Raw genomic sequence first — 20974 nt, forward strand, 5'->3', positions numbered from 1 at the left:
TAGCAACACCAGAAGCCTTCAGAAGTAAATAATGTTTTCACCCCTCAGCTCATAGAGAGACTGCAAACCCTTCAGGGCAGGGATTAGCTCTTATCTAGATCTGTACAATGTCCAACACAATGAAGTCCCTAACCCTGAATGGGAACCTTTGGGTACTAGTATAATATAAATACTGAATATTATTTAACAACAACACTTTAAAGGAGTACAAGAGTTTATCTTGCATAAGTGCAAGGAGATGGACTACAGACTAACATTTCACCCAATTCTATCACTTAGGATTTTATGACAAGAAGATTTGTAAGAGTTGCAATTTTAAGCATTAGTTACATTGCAGCCCCTCTCCCTCTAGCTCCTGTTGAGGATTACCATTTGGCTGATGTGAGCTGCATTTCAATAGGCTTGTCCCTTTGTAACATCTTCACAAAAATCTGTGGTAATAATTCTCCATCAACCAAAACTGCAAACAATGAAAAAGAGGATTCAGGAAATAATTCAAATTCAGTTAATTTGTAAAATGAACATATTAGCCACTGAAGCTTTCAGCTTACCATTTACAAGAGTCATTGATACCTGGGGGTTTTCAAAGGCTAGAACTGAGAAGCATTTCAATGCTTGCATTCGAACCTGTACAAAAACATAGGATTTACATTTCTTTACGTTTCACAAATATTAACCCAAAATAAGTCACACTGTGTTACACTATTTTAAGCTAACTGGGCTTTTGGAAATACTGGCTGATGAAGAAATCTAGATGTGGCTGAAAGGCTGGTGGAAGTGTCTGGGGACGTGGCTCAATTCTTCTGTGAAAGATCTGATATTATCCCTGCATGCTGTAGTTTGCACATTTGTGAAATCCAGGGGGGAGTGATTACTAATGGGAGCGAAAAGGAGGAGCAAAAGCTATCTGTCAACACTGCGCAAATCTTGGCAAGACTTGTTGCCAATGGCATGGATGACAGAGTCAATGATACTCTCTGCATACTTTGAGGGGAGCTTCAGAAGCATCCAAAGGAGTTAGCATAAATCTGACTAAAAGTTAATAGGACTTGTACTCCTAAATCCCTTCTGGATTTTTGAGAGCAATGCATAGCTATACTGAATTTATCTACACGATTAAAATAAATTTAAACTATCTAATCTGCTGTGATTATATTAGGGCTGTCGATTAATCGCAGGTAACTCACGCGATTAACTCAAAAAAATTAATCGTGATTAAAAAAATTAATCACGATTAATTGCACTGTTAAACAATAGGATACCAATTGAAATTTATTAAATATTTTTGGATGTTTTTCTACATTTTCAAATATATTGATTTCTATTAGAACACAAAATACAAATTGTACAGTGCTCACTTTATATTATTTTTTATTAAAAATATTTGCACTGTAAAAATGATAAACAAAAGAAACAGTATTTTTCAGTTCACTTTATACAAGTACTGTAGTGCAATCTCTTTATCATGAAAGCATAACTTACAAATGTAGATTTGTTTTGATTACATAACTGCTTTAAAAAAAAATGTAAAACTTTAGAGCCTAAAGTCCATTCAGTTGTACTTCTTATTCAGCCAATCGCTCAGACAAACAAGTTTGGTTACAATTTGCAGGAGATAATACTGCCCGCTTCTTGTTTACAATATCACCTGAAGTGAGACCAAGCATTCACATGGCACTTTTTTAGCAGGCGTTGCAAGGTATTTGCGTGCCAGATATGCTAAACATTTGTATGCCCCTTCATGCTTCAGCCCCCATTCCAGAGGACATACTTTCATGCTGATGATGCTCGTTAAAAAAATAATGCGTTAATTAAATTTGTGACTGAACTGGTTGGGGGAGAACTGTACGTCTCCTGTTTTGTTTTACCCACATTCTGCCATATATTTCATGTTATAACAGTCTCGGATGATGACCCAGCACATATTCGTTTTATGAACACTTTCACTGCAGATTTGACAAAACGCAAAGAAGGTACCAATGTGAGATTTCTAAAGATAGCTACAGCACTCGACCCAAGATTTAAGAATCTGAAGTGCCTTCTAAAATCTGATCAGCGGGGGTGTGGAGCATGTTTTCAGAAGTCTTAGAAGATCAACACTCCAATGTGGAAACTACAGAACCCGAACCACCAAAAAAGAAAATCAGCTTTCTGCTGGTGGCATCTAACTCAGCTGATGAAAATGAACATGTCAGTCCACTCTGCTTTGGATCGTTATCGAGCAGAACCCATCATAAGCATGGATGCATGTCCTCTGGAATGATGGTTGAACCATGAAGGCACATATGAATCTTTAGAGCATCTGGCACATAATATCTTGCAACGCAGGCTACAACGGTGCCATGCAAACGTCTGTTCTCACTTTCAGGTGCCATTGTAAACAAGAAGCGGGCAGCATTATCTCCTGCAATTTGTAACCCAACTTTTATGTCTGAGCAATCGGCTGAAAAAGAAGTAGGACAGACTTTAGGTTATAAATTTTTACATTGTTTTATTTCTGAATGGAGTTAGTTCTACATTTGTAAGTTCAACTTTCATGATAAAGTGATTGCACTACAGTACTTGTATTAGGTGAACTGAAAAATACTTTTTTTTTTACAGTGCAAGTATTTGAAATCAAAATAAATATAAAGTGAGCACTGTACACTCTGTATTCTGTGTTGTAATTGAAATCAATATATTTGAAAATGTAGAAAACACCCAAAAATATTTAAATAAATGGTATTTATTATTAACAGCACAATTAATTGCAATTAATTTTTTTAATTGCTTGACAGCCCTGGATTATATATCATTACTGTTATCTGCACTTCTGCCATTGCTATTATACAATGACATTAAACACAATATTATGCAAGTGTATACTGGGTGGGTTTTCATGTTGCTTTTGGTATTTGCTTTTGTTACTCTACCTATAAAGATATCACATGATATAAGATAGTCTTTTGAATATAGCAAAATAAAATTGATTATTGCTATTCAGTCAACCTTGGCCTTCCAACCTGCGAGGGAAGACATTGGTGGGGTGGAGAGGGGAAGATCAAGAACTCAGTTTTGGCCACGGTGAATTTAAATAGGAGATCATGAGGAGACCAAGATGCTGGTTTAGACATAGGGAGCTGGGTCTGGAGTTGGGAGAGATTTATGAGTCATTCGTCAGATTATCTGATGCTACAGAACAGAGAAAGAAAAGACAGAGGCCTTTGGGAGAGTTGAAGGTGTGTGTGTGTGTGTGTGTGTGTGTGTGTGTGTGTGTGTGTGTGTGTGTGTGTGTGTGTGTGTGTGTGTGTGTGTGTGTGTGTGTGTGTGTGTGTGTGTGTGTGTGTGTGTGTCAAACAGACCACTGAAAATACAATAAGAGGGGTCAGTAGAGAGCCAGGACTGGACAGAGAGTATCAAAAGCAAGGAGGACAAGAAGAGAAGCATGGATGATAGGTCAGAGATAGCATCATGGTATGCTGAAACCCGCCACTGGATCAGGAGTGGAGTGATGACAGACACAGTTAGTCTTAAAGGTGCCACAGGAACCTCTGTTGCTTTTTACAGATTCAGACTAACACGGCTACCCCTCTGATACTTGACAGTCACAGGGACTCAATCCCCAAATAGGGTCTTATCTGATGTCAAATGGACCACTTCCAGAAGTTGGATACTTCCTGACTTTGGTGGAGGAATCAAGTTCCTCTTACTCATGGAGTGAATAGATGCTGGCAACGCTGTTTGCCAAGAAGCGCACAGACTTGTCCTCGAAACAAGGAAGGAAAGTGTTCCATGCCAGTCAAATTATTTTTGCCCATCTCACGTAGGACAACTGACTTTCAAACCTGTAGGAATCAGTCTGCAATAAATAAGTTGTAGAAGAGTGGAGCCCACAATGGCTCCTTGTGAACTCAAGGGGTTGAGTGACAATGAATGTTGATTTTCTTGTGGTTGATCCTGAGCCCAAGGAAGCGAAAACATTTATACACATTGTCCAAATTATACTTCACCCCTTGTGAAAAGAGCTCTTTTGGCTAATCACATAGATAAGCCAGCCTTGCAAGAATCACATGAACAGGGACAGTTTTTTTTTTTTTTTTAATTTAAACACAGAAGAATCATTTGTATTTTCCTTATCAGGGTAAGGTAAAAATAAGTAAATAGGTTTGTGTGTCAGGGCTATTAAATTTTCATTACAATGAAACCCTTGAGTCTTGGGGTTGCTAAAAGACCAAAGAGTAGAACCAAGTACAAGTAATGGGGACTGCAGCATAGTTAGACAGTCAAGGTGGGTGAGGTAATAGCTTTTATTGGACTAACTTCTTTGGTCCAATAAAAGATATTACATCACCCACCTTGTGTGTCTAATATCCTGGGACCGACATGGCTACAACTACACTGCATACATAGACAGTCTGAGTGAAACATGAAATTAAGTGCCTTTGAGGTTGACAGCCCACAAAAAATCCTGCTGATTTACACCCACCATATGGGATCAGAATTGTTGGATATAATTATTCTACCTTAAAACAAGGATGATGCAAAACACTCCCTTTTTCTTGGCAATAAGGATATAATGGGAAGAGAGCCCCTTATCCAGAAGCTGGTAAAGAAACTTTGTTTCCAAATAAAGGAGAAAGGCTCTCTGCATTTTCTCACGAGAAGGCTTCCTGAAAAGGGCTGGGCAAGGCGTTTAGGGGAAGCAGCTTGGAGTAGGATATCCTTTCTGGATGACTTCTAGGACCTATCTGTTTGAAGCAATTCCCCTTAATAATACCAAGCAAAAAGGAGCAAGTCAGTTACTATGGGGGAAAACGGAAGGGTAAAGTATCTATGAGGAAAGGTTCGTGGTTCCTGACAGCGCCATCAAAATGTTTTCTGGAAAACCGTGCCAGTGAAGATGAAGCACTGAACTCACTACAACTTTCTGCTACAATGTTTTTTCTCTGCTAGCTTGATGGAACTGTTTCTGATCAAGTCCCTAGAATTACTTTTATGTGTGTAGATGAAAACTCTTTCAGATATCTCATGCAGGTAGAATTTGTAATATGTGAAACATCCATAAAGCATGGATTTTATTAACAGAAATATTCTATATCAATGGTCATTATAGATCAATGGTCATTATTGACCCTAGACACAGAAAACACAAGCTATTTCTATGTTTTACGGGAAGAGGAGATTCCAACCTGAGAAATTAATTGCCAAATCTCAGGTTACCAGCAAACTTGTTGTTTTTATCCTGGTTGAGAAGTTATTCCATATTTCTGTTAAAGTTATTTTATTAAATATAAATACACTAGTGGTTTTAAAGAACTGCTTCATATTAATAGTACTAAGAAAAGTATAATTGTACCATGTAGATCTATCTAGGTCGATTTAAAAGCAGAGGCAATTTTAATGTGTTCTGGACATTGAATATCATCTGTGTGAAAGTCTCAGAACTTAAAGGGAAAGTCCTGTTGCTAAGTAACCATAATCACAGGACTGTCTATAGAGTTAAATATATGCACAAACACAATAAAAGGGACATGCTCTTATCTGAAATAAATATTGATTCAGTCACTTCTTCAGTTTTCATTAATGCTGAGCACGACAACAATTATATAAAAATGAGGCTGTCGATTAATTGCAGTTAACTCACATGATTAACAAAAAAACTTAATCGTGATTAAAAAAAATAATTACGATTAATTGCAATTTTAATCGCACTGTTAAACAATAGAATACCAATTGAAATTTATTAAATATTTTGGATGTTTTTCTACATTTTCAAATATATTGATTTCAGTTACAACACAGAACACAAAGTGTACAGTACTTGCTTTATATTATTTTTATTGAAAATATTTGCACTGTAAAAAATGATAAACAAAAGGAACAGTATTTTTCAATTTACCTCATACAAGTACTGCAGTGCAATCTCTATCATGAAAGCATAACTTACAAATGTAGATTTTTTTTGTTACATAACTGCATTCAAAAATAAAAATATACAACTTTAGAGCCTAAAGTCCACTCAGTCCAACTTCTTGTTCAACCAATTGCTAAGACAAACAAGTTTGTTTAAATTTACAGGAAATAATACCGCCACTCTCCTGAAAGTGAGAACAGACGTTTGCATGGCACTTTTGTAGTTAGCACTGCAAGGTATTTATGTGCCAGATATACTGAACATTCGTATGCACTCGACCCAAGATTTAAGAATCTGAAGTGCCTTCCAAAATCTGATCAGCATGGGGTGTGGAGCATGCTTTCAGAAGTCTCAAAAGAGCAACACACCGATGCAGTAACTACAGAAAACAAACCACCAAAAAAGAAAATCTATCTTCTGCTGGTAGCATCTGATTCAGATGATGAAAATGAACATGCGTTGGCCTGCATTGCTTTGGACTGTTATCAAGCAGAACCCATCATTAGCATGGACGCATAGCATGTGGAATGGTGGTTGAAGCATGAAGGGATATATGAATTTTTAGTGCATCTGGCACGTAAATATATTGCAATGCCGGCTGCACCAGTGCCATGCCTGTTCTCACTTTCAGGTGACATTGTAAACAAGAAGCGGGCAGCATTATCTCCTGCAAATGTAAACAAACTTGTTTGTCTGAGCGACTGGCTGAATAAGAAGGAGGACTGAGTGGACTTGTAGGGTCTAAAGTTTTACACTGATTTATTTTTGAATGCAGTTTTTTTGGTACATAATTCTACATTTATAAATTCAACTTTCATGATAAAGTGATTGCACTACAGTAATTGTATTAGGTGAACTGAAAAATACTATTTTTTTTTTTTACAGTGCAAGTATTTGAAATCAAAATAAATATAAAGTGAGCACTGTACACTTTGTAGTCTGAGTTGTAATTGAAATCAATATATTTGAAAATGTGGAAAACATCCAAAAATATTTATATAAATAGTATTCTATTATTGTTTAACAGCACGATTAATCACATGATTAATCGCGATTAATTTTTTTAATCGCTTGAAAGCCCTAATAAAAAACCAAGATTAAATATTGGGGGGGAGGGATAGCTCAGTGGTTTGAGCATTGGCCTGCTAAACCCAGGGTTGTGAGTTCAATCCTTGAGGGGGCCACTTGGGGATCTGGGGCAAAAATCAGTACTTGGTCCTGCTAGTGAAGGCAGGGGGCTGGACTCAATGACCTTTCAAGGTCCCTTCCAGTTCTAGGAGATAGGATATCTCCATAAAAAAAAAAAAAAAAAAAAAAAAAAAATAATAATTTATAAAATGGAGAGTCAATGTGAAGTGAACATCTGAAAACTAAACCCAGGCAAAATGTATAATAATTAACTGAACCACCATGAAAACTTCATTTCAACAAAATAAAAATGATCCAGGTATTGAGGGAACTAAGAAAGAACAAAAAAGGATAAACTTCATATCACTACCTGGTTAAAGATATTTCCCATATGGAATGTACTAACCTATATAAAAAAGGATGTTAAAAATAAAACAAAACACTCAATTTAGGGGAATGCTAAAATCAACATTGCCCAAGGAAACTTAATTTAATTTTTGTGGGTATATATCCTCATATAGTCTCATTACATGATTATGTTATTTTTCCACAGCACGGATGGTGAAATAAAGCAACGGTTCAGTATTTTTTTAATCCTCAATATTTAGCATAGGGCCTCCATACCTCATTTACTGCACACCATCCTGCACTGAATACTTAATTATAAATATCTTTATGGGCTTTCCTATTGCACTCATGATTGTAGCATTTGCACCTCAAATATTAATTTATCTTTAAAATAACCCTGTGAATTAGATAAACTTTAGCCACATTGTACAGATGGGAACTGAGCCAGAGAAATTAGAGCCAAAATTTGCAGAAGAGACAACTAATCATGATGTTTCAGTGTTTGGAGGCCCAACTAGGGACACCTAAAGTCTCATATTTCAGGTATGCTGAGCACCCACAGCTCCTATTAACTTCAAATAGAGTAGTGAGTACTTGGCTCTTCTGAAAACCAAGCCCTAAGGCCAGAATTTTCAGAACGGCTTGGGTCAGATTTTCCAAAAACCTCAGCGGTCAGTGTGCAAGGAGTCGTAGTATGTGATGATGTAATTAAAACAGTTGAAGGCAAAAACTCATTAGATAAATGCTGCAGACTTGATACTATTTCTGGGAGTTTTGGAAATATACTTTGAAGTTGTCCAGACATGATGAAACACCGATAAAAATGTTCCTGTACAATTATAAAAACACCCTCTCTCTCTATATATAAAAATATAGCTAAATATATATATATTTTTAAAAGAAAACGTATGCCTACTCTGAGTTAAGTGATAGAGCACAGACCTTTGGATATTCAGAGAACTTTCTACAGTTTTGACTGGACTATCTCTGCTGTGGCCTGATTGGCTGTTTGTGAAGGAAGGAGAGAGAAGGTTGGAGCACTCTCTTCCCCTCAATTTCACTCCACATCTGCCTTTCTTATACTCTTCTCCCCTGCCTTATTCCCCTCGCCCTCAACCCTTCACTTCTCTTTCCATTTAGCTGATTCCACTCCTAAGTAAACCCACCAAAAATCATGGAACTAACATGACATTTGCTGCCATCACATTTGCTCACTCTGCTTATATGTTCTACTCCGTCACCCATCCTGTGTCTGTCAGGTCTATTTAGATTGTCAGCTGTTTGGGAAAGGGCTCAATTATACAGCACCAGTACAATGGGGCTCACTCTTAGGCCTGGTCTACACTAGGAGTTTATGTTGAATTTAGCTGCGTTAAATCGAATTAACTCTGCACCCGTCCACACAACAAAGCTATTTAGTTCGACATAGAGGTCTCTTAAATTCGACTTCTGTACTCCTCCCCAACGAGGGGAGTAGCGATAAATTCAACATGGCCAGGTTGAATTAGGGTAGGTGTGGATGGAAATCGACGCTAATAGCTCCGGGAGCTATCCCACAGTGCATCACTCTGTTGACGCTCTGGACAGCAGTCCGAGCTCGGATGCTCTGACCAGCCACACAGGAAAAGCCCCGGGAAAATTTGAATTCCTTTTCCTGTCTGGGCAGTTTGAATCTCATTTCCTGTTTGGACATCGTGGCGAGCTCAGCAGCACTGGCAACGATGCAGAGCTCTCCAGCAGAGATGGCCATGCAATCTCAGAATAGAAAGAGGGCCCCAGCATGGACTGATCGGGAAGTCTTGGATCTGATCGCTGTGAGGGGCGATGAGTCTGTGCTTTCGGAGCTGCGATCGAAAAGACGGAATGCAAAGATCTACAAGAAGATCTCCAAAGCCATGACAGAGAGAGGATACAGCCGGGATGCAACGCAGTGCCGCGTGAAAATCAAGGAGCTGAGACAAGGGTACCAGAAGACCAAAGAGGCAAACAGACGCTCCAGATCCCAGCCCCAGACATGCCGTTTCTACGAGGCATTGCATTCCATCCTAGGTGCGGCCGCCACCACTACCCCACCACTGACTGTGGACTCTGAGGATGGGATATTGTCGACGCCCGCTTCCTCGGAGATGGTAGTGGACAGGCAAGATGAGGAAGGAGATGAGGAGGATGAGGCAGTCGACAGCGCTTACAACGCTGATTTCCCAGACAGCCAGGATCTCTTCATCACCCTCACAGAGATCCCCTTCCAACCGTCCCCAGGCGTTAACCCGGACCCAGAATCAGGGGAAGGATCAACCGGTAAGTGTTTTAAACATGTAAACATTTATTTAGAACAGAACATTAATATTAAACTGTGGGTTTTTCATGATTAGATTGTCCTAGGCACTTAAAGTTTTAGTCTTTGGCAATGCAACTGCTGCAAAAAAATCTAACAATGTCCGGTATATCTTGATTGGTTTGCCCTAGGCGCTCTACTGTTTAGACCTTGCCAGTGCAGCTACAGTAAAATTCGGTCTATATGTCCTGGGATAGAGCAGAAATCCTCATGGGACATCTCCATGAAGCTCTCCTGGAGGTAATTGGAAAGCCTTTGCATGAGGTTCCTTGAGAGAGCAGCCTTGTTGTGTCCTCCGTAGTATGAAACGTTTCTGCGCCAGGCTATCATCAAGTACTCCGGTATCATTGCCTTGCACAGCATGGCGGCATACGGCCCTGGTCTTTGCAGGCTTTCACGAAGCATGCGTTCTTTGTCGCTGTCTGAAATCCGCATCAGAGTGATGTCGCTCATGGTGACCTGCTTTGAATTAGGGGAATGTTAGTATTGGGACTGCTTGCCTGTTCCTTTACAGAACTGTAACCGGCGGTTTACAGCCATGCGGTGGAGGCGGGAGAGGGGCAGCATAGAGGGATCTTTCCCGGGGACAGCCACGAGGGGGTGGGACAGGGGCAGAGTTCATGCTTGCCGGATTGCTGGCAGCAGGAACTGGCCAACGCTAGGAGCATTGCTTTGAACGTTAAAGTAGGGCAGTGCTATTATTAAAGTTTTAAGGTGCCACAAGTCTACGGCTTACCATGTCAGCCTGCTATCCAAATTCCACTGTCCTGTTCCGCTTCTGTGATCTGCACTGCAAGACCCTAGGGACTGAATGCGAAGGCCGAAAATTCGACCTTGTCCTGAGTGCGCATGTGATAGGTGCTGTGAATGGTCTTGTTCACAGAGAAAGACTATTTTCTTTGTTCACCAAAAAATGTATCTTTCTGAGGAATTCACTCCCTTTTTCCCATCCCACAGCTGTGACTGTCTCCCAACCTACCCGGTCATCAGACTCCCAGAGGCTGGCACAGATTAGGCGTAGAAAGAAAAGGACACGGTATGACATGTTCTCAGAACTTATGGGCTGCTCCCGAGCCAAGGCAACCCTGCAGACTCAGTGGAGGGAGAACATGTCCCAATACCAGCGAGCACACAGCGAACGGGAGGAGAGGTGGCGGCAGGAAGACCAGCAGGCGACTCAAATGCTGCTTGGACTAATGAGGGAGCAAACGGACACGCTCCGGCGCCTTGTGGATGTTCTGCAGGACCGGAGGCAGGAGGACAGAGCCCCGCTGCAGTCTATCTGTAACTACCGTCCCCTGCCACAAAGTACCAAGAAGGAGGGGCTGCAGAGTCCATGAAAACTGTCACTCTACCCCTGCAGACTGCTCAAGTGGCAGAAGGCTGTCATTCTCCAAAATTTGATAAGTCCTTTCCTTCCCGCCTCACCCAAGCCCCCATCCCAGTTTCATCCCATGTCTAGTTGCTAATAAAAAATACGTTTCTGTTAATTACTGTTTCCATCATGTTTTTTTAGAGGACAGTCTGTTTGAAGGGGGGGGAAGGGGGTTGGTACAGACACGGGGGCAGGTTCAGCAGCAGGTCACACACACAGTGCAGTCCCTAGGCACCCTGGTCAGTCTGGGAGGTGGCTTTCATTTTCTGTGGTGGGGGCGGGAGGAGGGCTATGTGACTTTGTGGTGGGGGAGGGCGGTTAGAGATCTTATGCAGCAGTCCTTATCTTGGATCACAGAGCCACGCAGCAGCGGATCTGTAACCGTCCTCCCCCTGCCACAAAGTCACATAGCCCCCACAGACAGAGTCCCGAACTGGAGGGGTGGCAGGCTCCGTTGAAACAATCAGTCCACCAGTGCGGACCACTGTAGAAGCAGGAGCCTGTCATTCCTCGAGTTTAGAAGCGTCCTTTGCATCACTACACTACACCCGCTCCCCACCACAGTCTGCGTCCCTGTTTCAACACTTTACCGCAAAAACAGTAATAAAGAAAACGTTGTTCATTAACAAATTTTCCGTGATTTTATTTTTAAACGTGGGTTGGAAGGGGGTGAACGGGGTATGAAACTGGAGAGAATAGTGAACATTCACTGGGTAAAGAAACGGGGGCAGGTTCAGCTTCTCTGTAAACAAACTAAATAGTCACAGGTTACCCTGCTCACTCAGGAACCTAGCTTTCAAAGCCTCCCGGATGCACAGCGCGTCCCGCTGGGCTCTTCTAATCGCACGGCTGTCTGGCTGGGCATAATCAGCAGCCAGGCGACTTGCCTCAACCTCCCACCCTGCCATTAAGGTCTCCCCCTTGCTCTCACAGAGATTGAGGAGCATACAGCAAGCTGCAATAACAATGGGGATATTGGTTTTGCTGAGATCAGAGCGAGTCAGTAAGCTTCTCCATCTCCCCTGGAGACGTCCGAAAGCACACTCCACCACCATTCTGCACTTGCTCAGACGGTAGTTGAAGAGTTCCTTTTCACTGTCCAGGGCGCCTGTATAGGGCTTCATGAGCCAGGGCATTAGAGGGTAGGCTGGGTCCCCAAGGATCACTATAGGCATCTCCACATCCCCAACAGTTATTTTGTGGTCCGGGAAGTAAATACCTTCCTGCAGCCATCTAAACAGACCAGAGTTCCTGAAAACGCAAGCGTCATGAACCTTGCCCGGCCATCCGACGTTGATGTTGGTAAAACGTCCCCTATGGTCCACCAGTGCTTGCAGCACCATTGAAAAGTAGCCCTTTCGGTTAATGTACTGGCTGGCCTGGTGGTCCGGTCCCAGGATAGGGATGTGAGTTCCATCTATAGCCCCACTGCAGTTTGGGAATCCCATCGCGGCGAAGCCATCTATGATGACCTCCACGTTTCCCAGGGTCACTACCTTTGACAGCAGTACATCAACGACTGCGTTGGCTACTTGCATCACAACAACCCCCACGGTAGATTTGCCCACGCCAAAGTGGTTCGCGACTGACCGGTAGCTGTCTGGCGTTGCAGACAGAGGGCTAAGGCCACTCGCTTCTGGACAGTCAGGGCTGCTCGCATCCGGGTGTCCTTGCGCTTCAGGGCAGGGGACAGCAACTCACAAAGTTCAAGGAAAGTTCCCTTCCGCATGCGAAAGTTTCTCAGCCACTGGGATTCATCCCAGACCTGCAGCACTATGCGGTCCCACCAGTCCGTGCTTGTTTCACGTGCCCAGAATCGCCGTTCCATGGCATCAACATGACCCAGTGCCACCATGATGTCCACGGCGCGGGGTCCCGTGCTTTGTGACAGGTCTGTGCCACTCTCAGACTTCATGTCCTTATCGCGCTGCCGTAGCCTCCTCACCTGATTTCTCAGCATCTGCCTCTGGAAAATGTGGCTGATAAGGTGCGAGGTGTTGACAACGGCCATAACTGCAGTGATGGTCGCAGCGGGCTCCATGCTCGCAGTGCTGTGGCGTCCGCGCCGTCACTCACCAGAAAAGTGCGCGAACTGATTGCCCGCCGGCGCTTTCAGGGAGGGAGGGCGGGAGTGACGGTTGGATGACAACAGTTACCCAAAACCACCCTCGACACATTTTTTTCCCCAGCAGGCATTGGGGGCTCGACCCAGAATTCCAATGGGCAGCGGGGACTGCGGGATAGCTACCCACAGTGCACCGCTTCCAATGTCGACACTTGCCCCGGTAGTGTGGACACACACAGTCAAATTACTGTCCTTAGTGTGGATACACATGTTCGACTTTGTAATATCGATTCCACATATTCGATTTAAGTGAAATCGAACTACTCTCGTAGTGTAGACATACCCTTAGACACTACCATAATAAACATGATTAACAAAATAAAAATAAAAACAAACTGATAAGTCTGATTTGAACATCTGGTTTATTGGGGCTAGGGAAACTGTTGCTGAATGTTAATAGTTCCTAAAAAAGCTACTTCCTTTAAAAAAAAAAAAAAAAAAAAGTACCTATAATACTCTCCAAAATTTGGAAGAAAGCAATTAAACATCAATTGGTAACAAAACACAGAGTCCTGTTTAGTGTCTAGATGCACTCCCAATCCTAGCAGAGAGGTGTCTGTCATTATGACGACTGTTGGGGAGGGACACACAAATGGAACTCCTGTGCACACGCTGTGATAATCTTTCCACCAGTTGAGGTACTGTTGTACAGAGGTAGGAATGGAAAGCAGCACATTTAAACTGTGTCTGCTTGGTGACTAAACCGTTCTGAGCCACCCCTGAAGGCAGCACCTTCGAAACCTTGCATATTCTGTAACAAAGGTGGTGGCTGCCATGTGCTCCAGCAACTAAAGACAGTTCTTGATCATAGTTTGGGGGCTGAGCTGAATTGTGCTGGCTATGTTGAAAAGGGCAGAAGAAGGTAGGCTCTTGCTGTTATTGAATCAAGGTTTCCCTCCATGAATTCTAAGCCTTGGACAGAGGTCAAAGTGGATTTTTGAATGTCAATTGCAGGCCCAATTCAAGGAAGAGACCTATGGCGGTGGAGGTTGCTCAGGATGTCAGTTCCAGGAAGCAGCCCTTCAGGGGACAATTGGACATGTAAGGGAATACCAAGATACCTTTCCTGTGGAGCAGACCAAAGGGGAGCACTCAGTATTGAAAGTGGTCGTGGCAGACAGTGAAACATAGGAATCATTTGTGGTATGGGTGGATAGCAATATGGAAACATGCGTCTTGAAGGTTGAGGACTGATAACCAATCCCCCTGCTCTACTGACAGAGTTATTGCTGCAAGTGTCACAGTTTTGAATTTCAGTGTCTTCACATAGGTACTGAGTATGGTCTCCAATTGCCACTCTTTTTTAGTACCAGAAGCTACTTTGAATAAAATCCCTTCCCTTTGTGCTGCAAGAGGACCGATACTATGGCTTCCAAATGTAAGAGAGTGTCTATTTTTTGACAAAGCAAGCTTTCATGAGGAGGTCCCTGAAGAGGGATGGGGAAGGGGGGGTTTGTTGGTGGAAGTGTAGTAAAGTGGATGGTGTATCCTTTGGAGATGACATCCAAAACTACTTGTCCATAGTGATCAAATCCCAGGAGCACCTGAAGGAGCGAAGGTGGTCACCAAAAGAAATAAGGGTGGTGAATTGGTGCAGCTCAAGAGGATGAGGATGGCAATTTGAGCCCGTGACCAATGCATCAAAATTGCTGCTTGGACATGGACAGCTTCTTTCTATAGAACCTCTGTCTCTTTTGGTGAGATTCATACAATTTCTCTTGGCCTGGGTCAGAAGCCAGGAATAGAGAGCTCTCCATCATGAGGAGACGAAGCTTTATCTGTTTTTTCTAGCTCTTGATTTCAGTACCAGAGAAAAAGTTGCACTTGTGAGCAACATGCGATTCCCCAAGGCAACGGATGCAGGAGGAGTGCCAGTAGCGGATCGGGATCGCCTCCCAACATGACAGACAGCAGTTGAAGCTGGGACAACTGGGCATAACCTCCCAGTAAAAGAAAAAATTATTAACTAGCTTATATCTACCTAAATATAAAGAAAAGATAAGAAGCTATATTACTACTAACTACAGAAACTAACACTAATACTATTAGTGACTATTAATGAAAGAAGCGGAAAGCTGAGTGTACAGGAGTTGGCCGGGGCTTGACCCGCTCCGGGGCGGCGGGGAGCCACACCAACTCACTACCTGCTGGGGCTTGAGTGCTTTGTCTGGCTGCTGGGTCTCGCCCGGCAGCCCTTGCTGCCCTGAAAGATACAGGAAGCCCGACCCCAGCTCAGGGCGGGCACCAGCATTAGGTCAGGGCTCAGACCCTTAGTCAGGGTTGAGCAACAGTAAACAATTATTTAGCCCAGGCCCTAGGTCAGGGCAGGGCAACAAATGCTGAGGCAGAGCTCAGGCCCTCAGGCAAGGCTGAGCCACCGTAATAGGCCTGAGCCTCAACAGGCCTGGGAGAGGGGGAGACTGCCACCCACCGGTTGGGTGGTGGGGGGACGCAGGCCCTCCGACTCCACTGCGTCCCAGCTCGGGGCCCTAGCAGCGGCAGAAGACCCGCTGCTTCGTCAGTGGGGATCCTGGGTGCAGCACACTGACACCGGCTCTGGCAGTGCTGCAGCCAGATTGGGGTCAGCTGCCCCCGGGACTACTTCCAGACTCCCCCTCTGGGTCTACCTGGGTGCTGGCATCGGCCTCGGGGGGATCCTGGACCATGGGTTCGTCCGGCCAGGGATCGTTTGGCAAGTCCAGGAGCTCCTCCGGATAGGAGGCGCAGGGCAGGCCTGGCAGCTCCTCTGGGTAGTAGGCGCCGGGCAGGCTCAGTGGTTCCTCTGGGTAGCGGGCTCAGGGCAGGCCCAGCAACTCCTGGCGGTCACTCTGGGCCATGGAGGTTTCCCAGCCCCGAGCTAGGCTGGAGACGTCTGGTCTCTCCGGCTGTTGGGGCCAGACTGAGTTCTGAGGGCCCGGTTTTATACTTCTGGGTTGCCGCCTGACCCTCTGAGGGGCGGGCTCAGAACTCCCTAGCTCCGCCCACTCCAGCCTCCGGATGGGCTCTTCCCCTTCTGGGGCGGCGGGGAGCCACACCGACTCACTACACACACCCCCTCCTCAAGTCTGGCTCCTGGTCTTCGGGGCCAGACCCGTCCGTCCCCTCTACACGGGACAGGAAGTCCCCATTGGCATGTTCCTTACTGGCCCTATGCTGGATGGTAAAAGCGTAGGGTTGTAAGGCCAGATACCACCGCAACAATCGGTCATTGTTGTTCTTCATCCTCATCAGCCATCGGAAGGGGGCATGGTCCGTGACTAGCGTGAATGGTGCGCCCAGGAGGTAATATCGTAGGGCGTCACAGGCCCATTTGATGGCGAGTGCCTCCTTCTCGACCACGGCGTAGTTCCTTTCACGGGGGAACAATTTTCAGCTCAGGTATAGAACCGGGTGGTCTGCTCCGTCAATCTCTTGGGATAGGACGGCCCCCAGCCCTACCTCTGAGGCATCTGTCTGCAGGATGAACCCTCGGTGGAAGTCTGGGCTGTATAGGACCGGCTCCTGGCAAAGACACGTTTGAAGTGTCCGGAAGGCGTTTTCACAGTCCGGGGTCCTCTGCACCTGCCGGGGGCTGTTCTTTGTCAACAGCCTGGTTAAGGGAGCTGCTATGGATGCAAACTGGGGGATGAATCGTCGATAGTACCCGACGAGTCCCAGGAACTGTCGGACTTGGCGTTTCATAGTGGGGGTCGGGCAAGTGGCCAGGGCTTGTACTTTCCCGACGAGGGGCTTCACTCGTCCTCCCCCTATAGTGTACCCCAAGTATGTGGTCTCCTGCCATCCGATCCGACACTTCTTCGGGTTGGCTGTCAGCCCCGCCTGTAGCAGGGTTCTCAGGACCGCTGCCACCCATTCCAGGTGGTCTTCCCAATGCTGGCTATAGATCACGACGTCATCCAGGTAGGCTGCCGCATAGTCTTGGTGGGGCTGGAGGAGGCGGTCCATTAGTCGCTGGAATATGGCCGGGGCCCCATGGAGGCCAAAGGGCATCCGGGTGAACTGGTACAGTCCGGTAGGCGTAGCGAACGCGTTTTTTTCCTTAGATGGGTCGTCGAGCGGGATCTGCCAATACCCCTTACTGAGGTCAAGGGTGGTGATGAACTGGGCCTCGCCTAGCCAGCCCAGCAACTCGTCCACCCGGGGCATTGGATAGGCATCGAAGCGTGAGATGGCATTCACCCGTCGGAAGTCTATACAAAAGTGTCGAGTGCCGTTAGGCTTGGGTACCAGGACCACCGGGCTACGCCACTCACTCTGAGATGGCTCGATGACCCCCAAGGCCAGCATGGCCTGTACTTCTTCCTCCACTTCCTGGCGCATCCAGTATGACAGTGGCCTGGTTGTTTCTCAGATTACCTTCCCTGGTTCAGTCTGGACCGAGTGATAGACCAGGGTCGTGTATCCGGGTAGGGCCGTGAAAGTTCCGGGGAATGCCTGTAGGAGACACTTGGCCTGCTTGCGCTGCTCCTCTGTAAGAGTGTCGCCGAGCAGGGGAGCAGCGGGTTCCTTGGTCCAGCATGCGTGGGGGCCGAGCTCCAGTTCTGGCGGGTAAGGATTAATCAGCAGGCCCTCCTGCTCCCGCCATGGCTTTAACAAGTTTACATGGTAGTGCTGCGTCTGCTTGCGCCAGTTGGGCTGGCGGATCTCATAGGTGACGGGCCCCACCTTCCGAGCTACCTCGTAGGGCTCCTGCCAACGGGCCAGTAGCTTGGACTCGCTCGAGGGCAGGAGGAGCAGGATGCAATCACCGGGTTCAAAGTCACGTACCTGTGCCTCCCGGTTATAAGTCCGTTCCTGCCTGGTCTGGGCGGCCTTTAGGTTTTCACGGGCCAGGGCCCCAGCCTGAGCAAAGTGCTCCCGCAGCTGCAGGACATATTGCAGGAGGCCCTGGCCTGGAGATGGGGACTGCTCCCAGGTTTCTCGCATTAAGTCCAACAGGCCTCATGGACGGCGCCCGTACAACAGTTCAAACAGGGAGAACTTGGTGGAAGACTGGGGTACCTCGCCGATGGCTAACAGCAGGGGAGGGAGCAACTGGTCCCATCGGCGCAGTTCCTCCGGGGGAAACTTCCGCAACATTTCTTTGAGGGTCCGGTTAAATCGTTCTACCAGCCCGTCTGTCTGCGGGTGGTAGACGGAGGTCCGTAATTGTTTGACCCCCAGGAGCTTGCAGACCTGTTGCAACAAGCGGGAGGAAATTCAACAAGGAAATTCGTTCCTTGATCCGTGAGGATTTCACGGGGCAAACACACCCGAGCGAAGACCTTCACCAATTCTCTGGCGATGGTCTGGGCCGTGGTGCTCCGTAATGGAATGGCCTCGGGGAAACGGGTGGCGTAGTCCACGATGACCAGGACATATTGGAACCCCGACGCACTTCTTGGGAGGGGGCCCACCAGGTCCATGGCCACCCATTCAAAGGGGGTTTCCATTACAGGCATGGGGACCAAGGGTGCCCTGGGTACCTGTTGCGGAGCAGCTACCTGGCACTCTGGACAGGAGCTACAATAGTTCCTCACCTCCTGGTGAACACTGGGCCAGAAGAACCGCGTTAGAATCCTGGCAAGGGTTTTCTCCTGGCCCAGATGTCCAGCAGCCGGGATGTCATGTGCCAGCTTCATCATGGTGCGCCGGTGACACTGCGGTACCAGCAGCTGCGTTTGGGGCTCCTTCGTGTGGGGGTCATGGTCCACCCAATAAAGACGGTCCCGGCGGAGTTCGAAGTGGGGCCACTGGGTCGCCCGTTGGGGGTTGATGATGGTCCCATCAACTGCCACCAGTTGTTCATAGGCCTCGCTAAGGGTTGGGTCCGTTCTCTGGTCACGACAGAAATTGGTCTGGAGGCGGGGCTCCACCTCGGGCTCAGACCGGGAGTTGTCAGCTTCTTCGGGTCCTGATTCGGGTTCGGGGGTCCCGGGCTCCTCCCCCGGCAGGGCGCCCTGGGACTCTCCCTCCAAGGCCAGGGTTGACCAGAGGATTTCCTCAAAGGCAGGCCAATCCCGCCCCAGGATCACTGGGTACGCCAGTCGAGGGGCTAAGCAAACAACTATTCGGCAGGTGACGCCAGCCACGGTTAACCTGACCCAAGGCACTAGGATATGGCCGGACATCCCCATGGATACACTGCAGGTGGATTGTCCCCAAGTGGGGGTCCGCCTGGGGTCCCAATGCCTGGCGAACCAGTGTCTGGCCGCAGCCTGAGTCGATCCGGGCCTGGGTGGAGTGGGCACCGACAATGACCGGGATCGTTATCTTGGGAGCCTGTGGTAGTCGGGCTCTGGCGTCCCCTGCACAGACCTGACCGAAGCTACAGTCCATGTTGGTGCAGTCCTGTTGCAAGTGACCCAATTTCCCACAACAGAAGCAGGGCCTGAGGTCAGGACGACCTCCACGGGAGGGGGCTCCCATCAGACTCCTAGAGGGACTCCGGGGAATTCTCATGCCACTTGGCCCGGGGGCGACCGGTCCAGGTCGAGGGGGAGGTTCCAAGCATCTGAGTCGAGGTCCCGGGCGGGTCTCTTGCCCGTGGCCCAGGTTCCGCGGCCCGGTCGGGGCGTCCCCTCGCCGTTCGGTGTGCGGGTGTTCCGGCCCAGGGTTCTGAGGTCGGAGGGCGGGTCCCACGGGGGATTTGGCAGCGAGGAAGTCTTCCATTAGCGCGACGGCCGCAGCTAATGTTGCCGGCCAGTGGCGGAGCACCCAGGCCCGTCCTCGTGTTGGGAGGAAGTGGACAAACTGCTCAAGGATAACTTGCTCTGTCACCTCCTCTGTGGTCCTCAGTTCAGGCTGTAGCCACCGCCTACATGTCTCCTTTAGGGCTTGGGCCACCAGCCTGGGTCGGGTGCCCACAGGGTACGTTTGGCTCCAGAACCACTGCTGAAACGTCTCTGGGCTGATGTCTAAGGTGTCCAAGATTGCGGCCTTCACCTGGCTGTAATCCCTGGCATCTTCTGTAGCCAGCCCCCGGTAAGCCATCTGGGCAGTCCCGGTTAGGTAGGGGGCCAGATGGGTGGCCCACTGGACCTGGGGCCACCCCGCGGCCAATGCCACCTGTTCGAATGTTACCAAGAACGCCTCAGGATCATCATTGGGGTCCATTTTGGTTAGCCGCACCGGGACGGCAGTGCGGGGCGATCCAGCCCCGTCCCCTGGCTGCAGGTCTACGGAGTGCGGCATTGTAGTCACAAGTTGCTGCAGCTGGTCTCCCAGCTGCTGAATGCGTTGCTGCTGCTGTTGCAGTTGGACAGCGGCCTGCTGCTGCTGCTGCACGTGGGCGGCCTGCTGCCGCTCTTGACTCTCGGCCAGCAGTTGAAACAGTCGCTCCATCTCCGTGGCCTCTCTTGGGGAGACTCTTCCCCTCAGACCCTTCTCACAGGGCCAAGGGATCGAACGTCCCCACTTCTGGTACCACGTATACAGGAGTTGGCCGAGGCTCGACCCGCTCCGGGGCGGCGGGGAGCCACACCGACTCACTACCTGCTGGGGCTTGAGTGCTTTGTCTGGCTGCAGGGTCTCGCCCGGCAGCCCTTGCTGTCCTGAAAGATACAGGAAGCCCAACCCTGGCTCAGGGCGGGCACCAGCGTTAGGTCAGGGCTCAGACCCTTAGTCAGAGTTGAGCAACAGTAAACAAAGTATTTAGCCCAGGCCCTAGGTCAGGGCGGGGCAACAAACGCTGAGGCAGAGCTCAGGCCCTCAGGCAGGGCTGAGCCACAGTAATAGGCCTGAGCCTCAACAGGCCTGGGAGACGGGGAGACTGCCTGCCACCCACCAGTT

At 47.5% G+C, this 20974-nt stretch overlaps 1 protein-coding gene across 8 annotated transcripts in view; it reads right to left on the minus strand.

Annotated features, from left to right (window-relative positions):
- ARMC8 (armadillo repeat containing 8) overlaps positions 1–20974 on the minus strand; it is a 206968-nt gene that overhangs the window by 84575 nt on the left and 101419 nt on the right. For all 8 annotated transcript variants that reach the window (XM_054039451.1, XM_054039456.1, XM_054039457.1 and 5 more), the window contains 2 exons: positions 552–627; positions 370–460 (listed from right to left, as the gene is read on the minus strand). In XM_054039451.1, the coding sequence (XP_053895426.1) occupies positions 370–460; positions 552–627 (167 nt within the window). The remainder of the gene's footprint in view (positions 1–369; positions 461–551; positions 628–20974) is intronic.

This window comes from Malaclemys terrapin, chromosome 9, assembly GCF_027887155.1.
Source record: "Malaclemys terrapin pileata isolate rMalTer1 chromosome 9, rMalTer1.hap1, whole genome shotgun sequence".
Lineage (NCBI taxonomy): Eukaryota > Metazoa > Chordata > Testudines > Emydidae > Malaclemys > Malaclemys terrapin.